A 17,056-nucleotide genomic window follows, 5' to 3' on the forward strand; every position below is an offset into this window, starting at 1 on the left:
GGAGACATTTTTGCAACCAAAGTAGTCTCTTTTTAGAGAAGCAGAAACGTGTTTTTTATACTGTAAAAAATCTGGGTCAGTTTTTCCATCTGTGTTCTGGTCCTAAAGCTGGCAGTGAACATGCCTGGTAAACACAAAATGTTTGCAGTTCCACAAAAATGGCAGAGTTGCTCACTAAAAAGGTCCCACTTTAGGTTCAGTCCTCCGCCCAAGGACACTTGGCACACAGAGGAGCCAGGGATTGAAGGGCAAATACTCACACAACCCTTTCCACCAACTAAGCGACAGTTGTCCCATATAGTATAATCCATGCCAGCTCTCCCATTCAGTCAAATGTTGAATCAGCTCTGTGACTACCTCAGCGGCAAGTTTAAGGCCGCAGCAACAATGTCCTCTCTGTGCCCTTCACACAGAACAGTCAGCTGCAGCTGCAGACTATTTTCAAACATGCAGGGTCTAAAATGCCTGGAAATGTTTGCAAAAAATTTACGAAACAATAAAGACATGAAAAGCTTGTTGGTGCTTGTTGTTACCACCGCTATAGTCAGTCAGACAATAATACATAGTAACTGCTGGCACCGTATTAATCTAATTATCACAGTGCTCGTAACTATCCACATTATGGGAATAACTCTAGAGTGGACTGGCCTTTGCAATGACTTTAACTTCATCGCCTTTCCCAAGCTGTGCAAAGCAAAAGCTTCAATTTAAAGTTACACTAATCAACATTTTTACTTCCAAATTAATTGCAAATTTTTATTTGAACAGGGTTACCTCTTTTTCAAAGGAATAACCCACCGCTTTATATCGGAGGGGGGGGGGGGGGGGGGGGGGGGGGTTCCTGTTTTTTTTTTTTTCAATTTTACAAACCAAAGCCACCTTTTTGTTTCACCTTCAAGGTTACAGTGGAGAGTTTTAGGGGCCAAAAAAACCAACAGTGCCTCGCAAGTGGAGCATTAAGAGATCAGTACTTCCCTTAATAGTTGGTGAGGCCAAAACAGATTTACTTGAACAAAACTTAAAAAAAAATTATGTTGTCCAATGCATTGTTTATAAACATATTAAACATAGTAAGTATATTTGAATAATCAGTAGTAATAATAATTCTGCTTCCTAGGGACAAAAACTCTTTGTTTCTATTTGGACTCATTTTCTGAGATTTTCTGGCACTAAGTCATTAAAGGACATTTCAAGAGCAGCAAAGATTGATGAGTGCAGCTGTAACTGAGCTGCAGCCTCACTAAAATGCAGAGAAACATCACCTGAGGCAGGCAGAGGAGGACATGTTTCAGCTGTGTGTTAAATATCTCAATCTTCAACCCCTGTAGCACCTTGCCAACGCTCTATCAGAGTACGCTGTCTTTACTTGTCTGCTAGGATGCCTGGTAGTTGTGTTCCATGGAAATACTCCGTCTTACATGCCTGTGCACACATCCTCCACACTCTACTCCTAACTTTGTGCCCTTTCACGCTTCCTCGGTGCCCCACTTCCCCACTTTGCCCTTTCAGTCTCTAATTTAATTAGCAGAGTTGGAGGCAAGACTCTGGAGGCGCTCGTCGGTCAATGGTCACACCGCTTCTTTGTTAATTACCTGCAGAAATGATGATTATTTCCTGCCTTCACAGGAAGCAGTGCATTGAAACCAGATTTCCCAAAGAACTCTATGTAATCTTGCTGTCGGCAGAGAATTAGGAGGAGGCAAGGATTTTATGTCCATCTGCTCCAGTCTCTGTTTCTAATAAACCTTTTAGTCACAACTTACTTCTTTGTTTGGATTTAAAAATCTGAAAAAAAGAAGACTGTTTAAATTTGCTGAGTAGACATTGTGTCTGTTTATTTTTTTATTTTTTTTAATGTAGAAAAGAAAACCCACGGCCAACTGATTTGTGATTTGAGCGTAATTGAAGGTCACACATCTGTCACACAAATAACAGGGAATGGCTTAAAGACAGAACAAGAACAACAAAGGAGGAGATTTGCTTCACATGTGGTTAAATATGTGTTGGTCTCCTTGGACTGTGCCAGTAAAGAAATGGGGTGAATATGATCCAAGGCCTTTTGGATTCCCAGAGGAGTGCAGAGGCCATTGTGCAGTTTGTAACTCAAGACCCAGACATGAATAGTGCTTGTGGGATAATGAGTAATCTGTGATCAACATATGCGGCTTGTGCCTTCTGTTGTTTTCCACGGTTTATTTGGAGGCAGTATTGTTTTGGGAGAATGCTGTTAAGTCAGATGTTGTCTCTGCTGCATTGTACTGTTATTGTTGTGCGTTAGTTCCCCATCTATCTTTTCTTTCCCTTTTGTGTAATCAGCAACGATATTGTGTCTTTGCACTGGTTGTTTATTTATGTAGCAACAGACGCAGATCAGATCAGACTGGATATAGCAGATCCAGAACATTGTTAAACACAGACTGTAGGAGGTAATAAAAGTCGCTACCCAGATCTTTTATTTAGCACAGTGTGCAGTACAGCTCAAAACTCACAAAACTCCATTTTTTCAAACTGATAAGCCACCAGTGTTCGATCTAGCTCAATTATCCTCAGTAGTATTTTTCTCTTCCATACATTTTTAATACAGGGGCAATATGGCAGCTGCAATTCAACTAATTGTGTTCAAGTGTGTGTCGAAACTGCTGCATCACTGGCCTTGATCTCCACCTTTCCTGTAGGATTTAAAAAACTCAGAATCTTTGAAAAGGTTGTGAATTGCTCATTGTCCACTCACACTCTTCTGTGCAAATATTAAATTGTTTTGGATTTTAAATTGCAAATGTGGAGGACAGAAAGCATGACTTTCTACGTGAAATGCGGCATAGATTTGTCTTCTTACAATTTTTGCAGATATTTGAAGATGATACAATCATTTTAGGATGAAAGAACTTTAGCTGTTTATACCTACATTCATTTCTACTTTTGAACTATTGCCGACTCTAATTTATAGATGAAATTATTTTATTAATAAACAGGAAAGATTTACTTTTCAATACAATTGTACAATCAATTAAATCAGTCATAGCTTTATTTATGAAGCACCTTTCAAGGATGTTGTTGCAGTTTAAAGTGCTTCACATATGAGTGATAAGCTGTTAATTAGACATAACACAGTTTAATAAAACAACAAGTTTCTGGGTTCAAATCCAGGCTTGGGGCTCTCTGTGTGGATTTTACGTGTTCTCCCTGTGCTTTAGTGGGTTCTGTCCAGGTGCTCTTGTTCCAAAACATGCATGAGTTAGGTTAACTAGAGATTCTAAATTGGGCGTGATTTTGAGAATGGGTGCTTGTCTGTCTCTCTGTGTTAGCCCTTCAACAATTTGATGATCTGTCAAGCTGCCTCTACAAGCATTTTGTGTCCTGCATGTCAGAACTATCAGCAGGTTCATGCTGGAGGACCTGAGGGGCTACACTGGGTAATGCACCGTGAGACTTATATACTGGGGTAAGATCATGAAGTTCTTTAAAAACAAGACGATTTTAAATATGGAAACTGACAGGCAGCCAGTTTAAAGACTACTACGGTGTAATGTGCTTTCTCTTTCGGGTCCTAGTAAGCAGTTTGGCTGCCAAGTTCTGAATCACTTGTAGCAGATACTAGAATACATTGTATTGTATACAATACATTGTTTGATATAGAGAGATCAAATACCATTAGAGTAATCAGGCATACTAGATATAAAAGCACACCAGATATGAAAGCGTATGAACGTGTATCAGTTTCTCTGCATCACTCAGAGAGAGAAAAGGACGTAATTTAGCAGCAATGCTCAGAAAAACTGCAAAAAAACATCAAGAAAAAAAACCAAGACCTAAATATCAGACTCTACAGGCCTCACTTGGTCATTTTTATATTTCACAACAGTGCAACTAGAAGAAGATGAAAACAGTAAGGTTTGTTTGGAAGGGTTGCCAGAAGAAAGCATCTTCTCTCTTAAAAGAACATGGCATTACGACTAAGGTTTGCAAAGTTGCATCTGAACAAACTCCAAGACATCTGGAACAATGTACTTTTGATAGACAAGACCAAAGTGGATATGCTTGGTCATAATGCACAGTCCCATGTTTGGCAAGAACCAAACACAGCATATCAGCACAAACACCTCATACCAACTGTCAAGCATATCAGCACAAACACCTCATACCAACTGTCAAGCACGGTGGTGGAGGTGTGATGATTTGGGGTTGTTTTGCAGCCACAGGATGTGGGCACCTTGCCGTCATTGAGTCAACCATGAACTCCTCTGTATAGCAAAGTGCTCTAGAGTCAAATCTGAGACCATCTGTCCGACAGCTAAAGCTTGGCTGAAACTGGGTCATGAAAGCCATCTATAAATGAATGCCTGCAAACCTCAAAGAACTGAAGTAATGTTGTAAAGATGAGTGGGTTAATATTCCTTCAACGAAATGTGTGAGACTGATAAAGTCATATAGAAAACAGTTGCTTGTGCTGCTAAAAGTGATTCTACACCTATTGAGTCCTCTGAAAACTGGAAAACTTCACGTGACTGTAAATGTTAAAAAGTAGCGGCCTGAAAATCGATCCCTGAGGCGCCCCACTGTTTTAATTTATATGTTTGAGCAATATTAATATATATTTTCACAAATAATTTTATACAAAGATCCATCATGAAAACAGAAAAATATTACAGTATTTGTCTTTATCCCTTTCTCCCATACTTGGTAATCCATTTTTCCCATGTTCCAACTTCTGTTGGAAAGTCTTTAAAGCACCAATACTGGTTGGAAATGACTCAAGATGAGTGCAGGTTTCTACACTTTTCACAAGGTCGTGAGTTTTTAAAATTTACCCATCAATTCGCATCCTAAGAGCATGCTGCCTTGTCTCCTTCTTTTTCTTTCTTTACCTTAATTGAACACAAGAAACCTCAAGAAAAAGCTAAGTTTAAGTTAGATAACACTGAATGAGACCATATCCCACGTTTCCCACGTAAGTAGTGGGCGTCTGCATGGCCCATTATCTGTAACATTTTGAAACCAGTGATTTGACGTTTACACCCACTTTTTTATACATCTTCCAGTGTAGCCATTCAGAACGACTATAAACACATCTGAATTCTAACATGGTCAGACAGCATGTCTTGAGTACTTATTACTAAGCCATTCCCTCTTGTTACGTCATAAACAAAATGTTATAATAAGGTCACAGGTGCCACATAAGTGGTTTTCCAAATTTTCACCTACTAATGATATCACCTACTACCTACTAATGAAAATAAGAAGTGTCTGACTGATTCAGATTCTGATTACTCAGTTGAAAGATAACTAAAATAGATGAAAGAGGCTTTGTAATGGCCTAGTCTTCCAGTTGGTCGGGGATTACCAAAATGGTTATAATTCATACTACAAAGGAGTAAATGTCTATGCTAAAAATTAGGAAATCCATCCAGCATTTGACTAAAAAACATACATGACAAACACCTGACAGTTTGAGAAGACTTACAGGACATTGCATGTGATATTGGAGCCAGTGGGGCTTACAGGATTGAGCAAATGATCAATATCCTAAAAGGAAATTACTGGTGCCGTGGGTTCAATTCCAACATCGGATAAGAGGGAGACGCTTATTTAATGTCGTCAAGAGCTGAATGTCATATTGATCTATAAATATCAATACCTTGTTCCAGTAGCCAATACATGAAAACGTTGCATCATTACATATAGCATCACATCATGTAACCAAAGAGCATGACCTTTGATTTCTAAAGCTCAGATCAATGTTACAAATAAATACGTAGCAACAAAGGGCATGTTGATCACAAAGCCCAGGGCTGTATGCTGTTATTGAACTGATCCCTGTGATTTGCAGAGAGCTGTGTCCCATTACATGCCTCATACCAATAGTAAACATCGTGTTAGTTACCATATTAGTCACAGAGTACGTTCATACATGTGTCTGTGCCTGTATGTTCACAGTAAGTAATGCAGTATTAAGTGCAAGACATCAAGAAATGGCAAAACTGAAATGTGCAGAAAGAAATTTGCACTTATTCCAAATGGAAGAAAATTATAATGCATATGCATGTCTCACAATCAGATCATCCCTGTAAGGCATTTTAATTATAATCCATTGCTTTATAAGTGGGAATCCATCAAACATCTGGTGTTGGAGTGTGTGTACAGGCTCCAGCATGTCAGTGGCCCATTTGTAAGGGTTTTATTGACTTAGTGCTTCTGCCCCAGGTCATTTTCAGTCAGGTGGAGTGCTGTTATCTTCTCATTGAAAGACAGTCACATTGAGATTCTGTTTGCTGTTTTACACGTCAATGGAAGCCTTTTCAAAGCTTCTCACTGCTTTTAGTCTGTGTGTCAAACTCTGCACTCTCCTGAGAAGAGTCTGATCGCTGCAGAGCTCCTACCCCCGCTCTGCCTTCACCGCTTTCACCCTCTATTTGTACCTCACAAGTTAGCTGTCAAAAAGGGACCTAAATTTAAAATAAAAAGGATCTTTAATACTAATGGAGCTTTAAAAAAAATTGCATGAGAATTGCATCAGGCTGGCATCCTTGTCTTCTCTCTGGGGTATGATAATTGCAGAGGGTTGGATAGAACAGTTGGAGGTCCCAGCCATCTGCTTCTTCACTGCAGCCTAAAGAAGAGTGGTGATCAATAGTGGTCAAGTAGCAGATGACACTTCCAATCGAACAAAGGGCATATTTTACATAACAGTACTGTTGTCCCACTAAGGAAAACAGGAAAACAAACAAAACTGTTTCTGATGTAAGATTTTTTTAAAGTTACTCTTTCAGTTTACACTAAATCTGGAACCATGTGGCATTACAGTGATCATGGACTGTTTGGCCTTGATTAGATAGCACACCAAAGGCTTATCTTTCAGTCTTAAATGCTAAAATGGACTGAAGGACTCAGTGTCACCAAAACGATGTTAACTGGGAGATTGGTTTTCTGGTTTCATAGAAACATTGTATAAACAAGCCTTAGTGGAAGAATTTCCACTTTACAACTGAGTTTTAGTTTTTCATGTTATTATATGATTGGTCATGTGTCATTTCAGTCATTTTGTCATTTGGTTTTGTGCTATAAGAATAATCTACTTCACTATTTTAAGTCTCACACGTGCTCACTGGTCATACAATAATGACTGTATGTTTGTCTCTCATCCTGGATGAATGGACCGATCTCGTTGAAACTTTCTATAGTGAGCATCAACATCTATATGGCGTATACAGATATTTTATAAAAATACTACAGTCCCGTGTATTTGTACATTTGACAGTTCAATTGAGCACTGCATGGCCACCTTACAACTGCGTTCACCATGTGGTTATTTGTAATTTAGTGCCTTTATGGCATCACTCTTTGCTGGAAGCAGTGCTTAAACAATGGAAAAAACTCAAACTTTGTCCAAAAACCTCTCACGTTTAACTGTTTTCCACTTTTTCTCTAGTCATTTTAGCCTTTTTGGCCAGGGTGAATGGAGTATCTGCCATCAAACAAGAAGACAGCCGTATATAACTACGCCGGCGTTTGCTAGTTCACCTTACGTGCATTAATGTAATAACGTGGTTAGCTTACTCAATGTAAATTACACACGAACAACATGAAGCTACTCACGCAGAGAAGAACGGCTGCTGCTGCCATCATCATCCGTCATCATTTCTGCTATACTGGCAGGGCTAAGGGCCAGGACTCTCCTCTTCGGGTTTTTGGGGGATGTTGCTAACTCCGCATCCGATAACAGGCAACCCACCCGCAGTAGATGTGCTCGGTGTGAGGTCTCGCAGCAAGCTATCAAATACGGCGCATTTCTCGGCTTTTAACAAAATGTTATACGTCACCAGGTGTTTCATCAGATTCAAGGTGTTACCTCTTTTGCACAGTATCACAGTATCAGCTTAAAGCACTTGTAGCAGGCTGCTGAGTTTGCATCTTTTGCTGTGAAGTACAGCCAGACTTTGACCGCTTCGCTTTGGGCATTTTTAATCTGTAGCTCTGCTCTAAAAGAACGTACGTACCTGGGCCAACATACTACGCTTGCAAAGGTAAAATGATTGGCTAGAATTCAAAGTGTGTGACATCTCAGCGAAAAAAGCAACAAAATAAAGCACTGAAATGTGCGCTGCTTTTCAGTCTGGTTACTACCGTTTGTGTCAGAACCGGTGCCATTATGGCACCGGATACCGGTACCCATCCCTAGTTGTAACCTATATGACCTATGATCTACATAATGGTTATTATGAATTTCATATAGCTGAAATCTTCTTATTTCAGCTGGTCCCTTTAGCTAAGGGCACAGCAGATTTTATCCCTAGCATCCTCCTGTGTTACATTAAACCTCTATATTGCTTCCTTCACTGCATCTATAAACCTTCTCTGAAATCTTCCTCTTTCCTTCCTGCCTGGCAACTCCATCTTCAACATCTTTTGTCCAACATATCCACTATCCCTCCTCTGCACATGCCCACACCATCTCAGTTTTGCCCCTTTAGGCTTTTTCCAAACTGCTTAGCCTGAGACATCCCTATATCCTATGATTTCTAATCCAATTCCAATAAAAGTCTTAGCATCTTCACCTCTCCAGACCATCCATCATAGAAGACCTCAATACCATCTTGTAAACCTTACCCTTCACCCTTCTTGCTATCCTTCTGTCACAAATCACCCTTGACAAAAACAAAAAACAAATATATGCTTAAACTGCAGTTAATATCACATTCAGTAATCATCAGCAGTGGAGAGCAATTTGACCTTCGGGTTCATTTAAGAATGTATCTAGACCATTGGATCTTATTGAAATGCTACCAGAATGTCTGTAAAAGGAAAGCTACAAGAAGCTTAAAGAGATCAAGATGAAAATGTGATCTAAAGAGACCACACAGATCCTCCATCTGACTCCTCTAAAGCTCTCTTTGAGGGCCTCTAAAGGAAAATAGATGCCTTTGAAGAAACAGGCCTCAAGCCTCAATGGGTTGTAAAAATATTTCCACTGTTGGGATTCTTGCCAGCAAGTGAAGCTGAGACAGGAGCGTGCCTGTGCAGAAGTGGTTCTTGTGGCAGGCTGAAAGTAGGAGGGCTTATCAAAGTTTTCATACTGGTCACTGGTCGCTTCCTGTCTCCGAAAGTGCTCATTGTCTCAAAGGGCAAGATTGAAATAGACGTTATGAACAACACATTATGATTTTTCTTCAAATGCTTGGTTCTGTTCACAATAACCAGCAAAAATGTGCTTCAGTTAGATTGGGATTCATTTTACCTCCTTATCAGGTTCATGAGCTAAACTTCCTCAGACTGCACTCCTGCTCTCATATCTGTAGATGGAGGCATCTATTTTTGGGCTCCATCAATCAATTGCATATGTTATCACAAAAGACTGTATTGTGTATCATGTCATATGTTGTTAACAGCCCTAGGGAGTTAACAGTGACTAAAACCAAAACATGTAATCTAGAAAACAAGCAAACAAAATAGAAAAAGAAAACACTCATTTGTGTCCAGTGATATTAAGCCTTTGATTGTTGGGTCAGATTTTGGCAATCTTGGTCTACTTTTGTGGGGGTTTTTTGTCCTTTTTAAAGAGTCTAATACTGTGCTGACTCACTTGAAATAATACTTTGTGAGCCAGGTCCTTCTGACCTTTTCATGTCAGTCTGCAAAGTGTACGCACAGAAAAGTAGCTCACATTCACTTTGAGATGGCTTTTAATTTCCCACTTGCTTACATGTATTGCTAAAAGGTCATTTTTGTCTGTAGGCCATATTGATGTCAGTACTCACCTATGTTTATGTGATAATACACATTTATATCTTATGGAATCAGCTGATTACATTTAATATTATTAAGGGGGTGAGGATTTATATATTGTGTGTGTTTTTTTAATCCCACGTTCAGTGTGTGTATGATTTTGGCACTGTATGTGGCCTGTTTTCACATAGATAAAATACTGTCTGTCAGGAAGAGAAGGGGGGATCACTGGGCTTCCTGTCAACAAGAGGAAGCAGCCTGCACGTTTGGCTGTTAATGTCAGATGTTGGGGAACTTCATATCTGAACGCGTGCGAAGAGAGAATTTACATCATGCATTGTAGTTAATTATGGAGAAGTCACAAACACTGATAGAGTATTTGAGAAAAGCTTCATTTCATTAAACCAAAAACAACCTCACAGATTGTTTGAAGGGCTCTGTAGAGGGAGAATGAAAAGCAAGGGGAGGACAGATCAGAGCCAGAAATATTACACATGAAGCAAGTCTGGTTTTGTTCTGGAAAAAATGCTTCTTTCAAGTTTTATGGGGAGGTTTGAAGCTCTTTATAATAAAAAGACTATAGAGCAGATGAAAAAAATATATATACTGTATTTTCACCATATTTTCATCAATTTGAATTCATGTCCCTCAGGCTGATGAAATAGCTATTTGCTTCGTTCTCATCTTCTGAAGTTAGACTGCACACAACAGCTTAATTTGTACCACATACAACAATAGACACACAGCAGTAAACCTAAAAGCACACTTATAGCCAGTATTGAATCCTTAATAAAGTGGTTTTTGAGGTTTGACAACCTGATACTCAACTACAAGTCTCAACTGAATATGTGCAGCTGTGATAAGCCACCAAGCAACACTTGGGAGGAATTTGTCATTTGCACTATTCTCAACATAACAGGAGGGCTGTCAGACAGTAATTCTAAACTCTAACCTCAAGACGACCTTTCCCAGCTTTTATTGTATATACACTATCCACTATAAGTGCATGCAGTTTAATTATAACCGCTTCAGAAGTGCAGCTAAAAGTCTCTTAACAGTGTCCCAGTCTGGCAGTTCAGTTTAAGACAAAAACAATAACTTTCTGATCCACATTTTGTTTGGTTCCCCAGAAAGACCTGTTTTGTGGGGGAATTTTTGTTTTTATTGCGGAAGTTCCATGACAGAAAGATACTGCATTTGTGCTTGTGGGAAACCGTTTGTAATTGTTTCCAGCGGCCTGTTAGTTTCCAGCATTCTTGTTTATTTTTTCACTCCTGTTATACTGTGAATAGTTGACGTCACCATGGTAGCTGATTGGCTTATAGTTCCCCCCCAGAGTTGGGTGACAGACTTGCGAGAGAGGAAAGGAGGAGTGGGAATGAAAATAGACTGCACGCCTGCTTTGCATTGTGCACACAAAAGCATAGGTACACTGAAAACATACAATCTCCTTTACAGTCCAACAGTGATGTTGCATGTGCAAGGTCATAAAAGAATCCTCTTTTCTTAATGTGTTCAGGTTCTAGTTCTTGTTCTTTCCGTGGATAGTTTAGGATTGTACTAACAATTGATGCTAGTCACACGTTAAAATAAGCTGGCATGTCCACCCTTATGATGCACATCTTGCAAACAAAATCCAAGAAAGCATTTTAACTGCTCAAATAGAGTAGAAAAGTATTTAACTATTAGTCCATTTACAAAAGTGTGCTTTGTCTGAAAACTGGGACAAAGGACATCAACATCACATCCAGTGAGACTTGGGTAAAAGTGTGTCTCCATAACCTCAAACCTCATAAGTGGTGGGAGTTGTAAGGGCTAGTCAAAAAGTTCCCCTTGGCTGCTGAAGCAGAGATAATTGGACCCAGGTTCAGCCAGAGTTTTGGTATTCTCAGCTCGAGCCAACTTTTGATCTTCACAACTTCTCCAACAGACAGCGTCTGTATGTGAGCAGAGTCGACTGACTACGTGACATGTTTAGACTTAATTTCTGCACGTGAGGATTTCTGATCCATTTCCATCAGGTGATGTTTTTTTTTCCTTAGATCTTACATATGTGGATTATCAAGTGATGAACAATAGGTCCAGTGGCAAATGCATTGTTTATGCTTACAAGGGTTTAATTAATCTGTCTCAATGTGCAAAATCAAAGATTAATCCTATTGACCTTATAAATAACTTAATTTACAATCTGATCCCATGAGAAAGTGAGGGGTTTGAAGGCAGTGCTTTTTGTTTTTGGCCCCTGTTGTATTGTAGGCTGTAAAATTAAAATCAGATCAATCATTTCACTTTGGCCACTGCTCAATATAATTAATATAATACCAGCAAAACTATTAAAATTCCAATTTGTTTTAGTTTATTGTCTTAAGTGCCAATTAACTCAAGCTTAATGTGGCCATTTAAGGACATTTGGAAAGGTTGCCGATTGTCTCAAACACAGATAAAACTGCAACTAATATCTATTTAAATCAGCTTGAATTTATAGTCTAAAATTGTTGTTTCTCTTGCAGCACATTTATATTCACACAGATTTTTTAGATTTATTTTTTTACTTTTATAAAGATGCAAACACACAACATCACATGGATGAATGTAGATTCTACTGGTGCATATCATAAACTGTGAAGTTTCAAAGATGTAACTTGAGAAAAGTGCCCTTCATCGTATATGAGGAAGAAGCTTCTTGACCTCAGTGTGGCCGGTTCTAGAGTGCTGATTGTTCTCAGCTGCTCTACCAATGAAAAATGCAGTCTCTCTGTCTTTGAGCATGCAGGACTCTTGTTATGGACTTAACCATTTTCTGCACATCCCTCACAGCAAGCAGTACTTTGTCTGTCATCTTTGTCCGTGTGAGTGTTGCTGTATGTAATATGTCTATCATCAGGTTGCAGGAAAGAAATTCAGCCTGTGGGATGACTTCCTCGTTGAGGGCAGAAGAAGTGGTCAGCAGGAAATGACCTTGGAAGATCTGTTCCAGTGTATCAGGGTATGGCCTTCTTATTTCTCTCAGCAAGGAAACACACTTTCTTCACAGCGGGTGCTGCTGAGTACACACATGATTTTTTTTTATTAACCTTTCCACCCCTCTACACAACACCCATTGTATAACCTGACTTGCTATTTTACACTTACCTTCTCAGAGAAAAAAAGAGAATAAAAATCTTCTTGCTGTTGAAATTTGTAGTGAGTTAAAGACTGGCTTTGATAAGTAAACAGGTAATTGCTCCTTTTATTAGTAAAACAATACTTTTGAAAATAAGATCTACAAATTCATGCAGTGAACAGTTTAACTGGAAAAGCTTGTCATAACTGTTGCATTTTCCTGTTTCTGCACTGTTTTTATCACAGTTTTTGTACCTTTCAAGTCCTCTCAGCAGTTCAGATTAGAGCTGTGCTTTGGTTGAAGGCAACTTTGACGCTGTAGTACTTTAACCACAGTCTGGGTTGTCCATCTTATCACCAGTAACAAAAGACAAGAGCAGCACGTGATACTGAATTCAGACCTCTACTGTGAGGAATGGCAAGCCGTTTAATTTCAGGATGTCACTTCCATCCCAGATAGAGTGGTACAGCTGACTGTTGACCTGAATGTCGTATCCTAGAATGCAGTGATGGAAAACCCATCCTTAACATCCCATTGTAACTCTTCCTGTTTTTAGTGCGATCTTTAGTACTTTTCTACACTGTACGTTTGATCTCTGAGTCACTGTCTTCATCATACGTATGAGATATGTTTGTTTCAACCAGAACATCTGAGCACAGCACACCCAGCCTATTTGTTAGGTGCTTGCAATCTTGCTCTGAACAGAGCAAGATTGCAAGCACCTAACAAATATTGGTTTATTGATGGTGTTGAATTTTTTTTTTCTGAGGAAGCAAAGGGAAAATAAATTGGCACGTCTTCTCAGTGCTCCAGTTGTTTCTTTCAACCTTTTAACCACTGGGTTTCCTTAGTTTGCTTGTGGAGTTTCCTGAACTGCTGCAGACTTTCAGCTCTGCAGACTGGTGTCCTTGCAGAAGGACATCAGTCTTTGTTACTGCGTGCACTCTATCTGTGTTTACTGTCATGGCTTATTGTGCTTATTATACTGTACTACAGATTTAATCTTGACTATTTGTCTTTGTGCAGGAAAAGTGCAACTTGAATGTCTGCAGTCTTTTCTATGGGAATTCTGTCTTATTCAATAGACACAAAGAGAGGCTGAAGAAGAGGTATGTCTTAAAACACAGATACAGTACAAACTGCCCATCGCTACCTTTACGTGACCTTTGCTGCACATATAAACAGTCACAATAAACAACAGTCTCCTGTTTGTTTAGAGGCTAATGAGGTGTTTCCTCCTAGCCGGTGAGGAGAGAGCATGTTGACACACTAACACGCATCACTAAACACAGATGACTGAAACTCCTCCTCGGGTTTCCTTCTGTTTGTTGAGGAAAGACGTTAAAGAATAAAATGAGCGTGACATTCTTTTTCTGCGTTTTAGAAGAAGCTAGGGTGTTTGACCCATTCAATGCTGCAGCAAATTAAAGGCATGTTTCATTAGCTCCAGGGTGTTTGAATAAATCAGATGACTCGTGCTGCAAACTCTCTTTATCAGTTAAATAAAGACCCTGCAGGATTTTTCAGTTCCTTGAAGAGAGTAGGAGGGAAATGTAATAAATCACTTTTCACCTCCAAACTTTACAGGCAATGGCTCACTGGGTAAACTGAAATATTCAATTATTAGTCCTGTCTGCCAAAATAATGTTGTGAGTACTGGAAGCTCAAGTCTCTGGGGAGCTGGTGTTGTTGTTATGATTAGGTTAACCTACAGGGAGAGAGAGGTGCAGACTGCGGGCCATGTGGACAGCAGACCATACAAGATAAATGTCCTCTGGAGTATTCACTTCCTGTGCAGTCACCCTGTCCAGAGCTTCCTATGTTGGACCAGTGAAAAGGGAACATAAAAACCTGGACAATGCATTTGTTATTGGGGTTAATTTTCTTCTATCTGCTAGTTATTACTTATGTTTAAGATTTTTCATGCAATGTAAAGCCATGTGGAGATATATACTACAAAAGAGGTATTAGTAGGAGCACCAGATTAATAGTGAGAATATGCAGTTGTTCAACACAAACTTTGATTTCCACATTATTATTTAGAATAGCTTATGATTTATTGATTTATTTGTTTTGCAGAGTGTCTGATGTAGTGAAGGAGGTAACAAAGGAAGACATCCCTGCACATAAGAAGATGCTGGAATTAATCCCGTCATTTTCTGAAGACGAGGACTGCGAGTCAGTCCCAACGATCAGATACCTTTACTTGTGATACCATCGGCACAGTTTCAGTAAATATGAGTTGCATGAATCTGCTGCTGTGTAACAAGGGGAATTCTCAGGATCTAACATTTAAAAATGAACAGATTTTATTACCTGAGCTTGATATTTGAATGATTTTCTTCTACGTTTTATTCCTCGTGTTTTTAAATTATTGAAATGGCATGATTTTTGTTAGACTGCATTCTTTGTTGTGTTAATGATCTATGTTTAAAAAACACTGATATATATCGATTTATAAATCATTTTACGGAAAATGAGGAATCTTGGCAAACTGCACTCTTTTACCTAAAGTTTTGAGAAGTTGTGAAGTTGCAAAGACATGATAGATCTCGCACTACTGGGCCAGTGTTGGTAATTAGGCTTAAGTTAAGGTCATGCTGTGCACAGTGTTTATGGATATGGAAGATATACTGCCATATGTTCAGAGTGGAGAAGCAAAGTCATTTAGCAGGATTTCATCTGTCCTCAGCATGCTTCTGTACATTCCCCGCCCCTTTCTGCAGCCTCAATGTTTCACTCCACACCCTCGCATTAACAGGCTGACATTATTAGCACGCTCTTGATGCTCTTGTCTGAATTTGATTTATATAAAGTGAATCAGCTCTGTCATTTTCTCTGCAACTACTTAATATATGTCTTCAACTTTACCTTGTAATTTGCATGATGATAAAATTTGTGATTACATTCAGTTGGAACAATAAAATGCCTCTTTGAGGAACAAGTTATTTCTGTGTATTTCATGAACAGACTTCAGTTCCCCAACCATCATTTAAAATGTTCTTTCTCTGCTGGTATTGTGCTTGCAGTACTGTGCAAGTCTCTTGAGCCACCTCGCATTTCTTTATATATATTGTTTCCGAGGAGCCAGATGTTCTCCAAATTATCAAAGTTGCCTTGAGTAATAGTTCTTCAGGCTTTCTGAAGAGTTTTTAATTGGACATTGGATGCCTTTTACACATTTTTAACTAACTCAAAAGTTGATTCTGTTCATCTGGACGTAGCGTTTTCAGTGGGAGAAACATTTCGTCACTCATCTAAGTCACTTGGATGAGTGACGAAATGTTTCTCCCAATGAAAACGCTACGTCCAGATGAACAGAATCAACTTTTGGAGATTCCTGAAGAGAAATTAGCTGAAAACTTGGCATATCTCTGCATGATGTGCAGTGTGGGCTTCAAAGGAAATTGGACAAGTGGAGGACAAAAGAAGAAGTGACAGACGTACAAAAACTATCTACAGCAGATGAACAACATCTGAATGTCCAGCAATAACTTGACACAATACCTGAGACATGTCTGGCTCTTCAGTTGATCTACCTTCTGTTTGCTGTGAAGAAGCCTTCTTAAGAAAGGGAAACAGGCAGAAAATGCTAAGGTATGCTAAATTACACAAGAACTGGACTTATAGTTATTGGAAACAGGTTTAATGAACTGTCATGGTTTGGGACTGGATTTCAGAGAGTGGTCAAAAGTGATGGAATTATGAACCCAGAAATGTATCGTCAGAAGTTGATCCACCATGCAATACCATCTGAAAAGCATCCGACTGGCCATAGATTCTTTTTTTTTTTTTTTACCATGAGAGTGATGCCAAACACACTGCCAGTGTTGTAAAACCATACCTGGATAGAAAGACACATAATCCAGCCATCACGAACCTGCCTCTCCACAATATAAGGAGTGATAGAATAAGTGCCTTATATAATGTATTTGTTATTTCAATAAACTGGATCTAGTTTAGGCTTTCCTAGGAAAACATAAAGCAATGAGTGGATCAAGACCTTTGAACTACACTGTGCAAGTTTTGATGCACACCACTCTCTTTTCTTAATCTGGTACAAACTCTGTGCCCTTTACACAGCTCCTAAACCTTGTTTTGTATTTGTTTTCTGTTTGTTTTTAACTAATTGGTGTGATACAATAATTATATCAACGCATTTCAGTCGTTTTATGTCTGTTAAAAGTTGACACAAAATACTGCTGTGATGATGAAGCTTTAAGATGATTAAAA

At 39.0% G+C, this 17,056-nt stretch overlaps 1 protein-coding gene across 2 annotated transcripts in view; it reads left to right on the forward strand.

The window, feature by feature from the left end:
• Window positions 1-15,771, forward strand: part of uba7 (ubiquitin-like modifier activating enzyme 7) — a 33,065-nt gene extending 17,294 nt beyond the window's left edge. For both annotated transcript variants that reach the window (XM_087841325.1, XM_006783482.3), the window contains 3 exons: window positions 12,605-12,706; window positions 13,850-13,932; window positions 14,903-15,771. In XM_087841325.1, coding sequence (XP_087697451.1) covers window positions 12,605-12,706; window positions 13,850-13,932; window positions 14,903-15,035 — 318 coding nt within the window. In that variant the 3' untranslated portion in view covers window positions 15,036-15,771. The remainder of the gene's footprint in view (window positions 1-12,604; window positions 12,707-13,849; window positions 13,933-14,902) is intronic.
• The last annotated feature ends 1,285 nt before the right edge of the window (window positions 15,772-17,056 follow it).

Source organism: Neolamprologus brichardi, chromosome 5, assembly GCF_056152115.1.
Source record: "Neolamprologus brichardi isolate AB-2024 chromosome 5, ASM5615211v1, whole genome shotgun sequence".
Lineage (NCBI taxonomy): Eukaryota > Metazoa > Chordata > Actinopteri > Cichliformes > Cichlidae > Neolamprologus > Neolamprologus brichardi.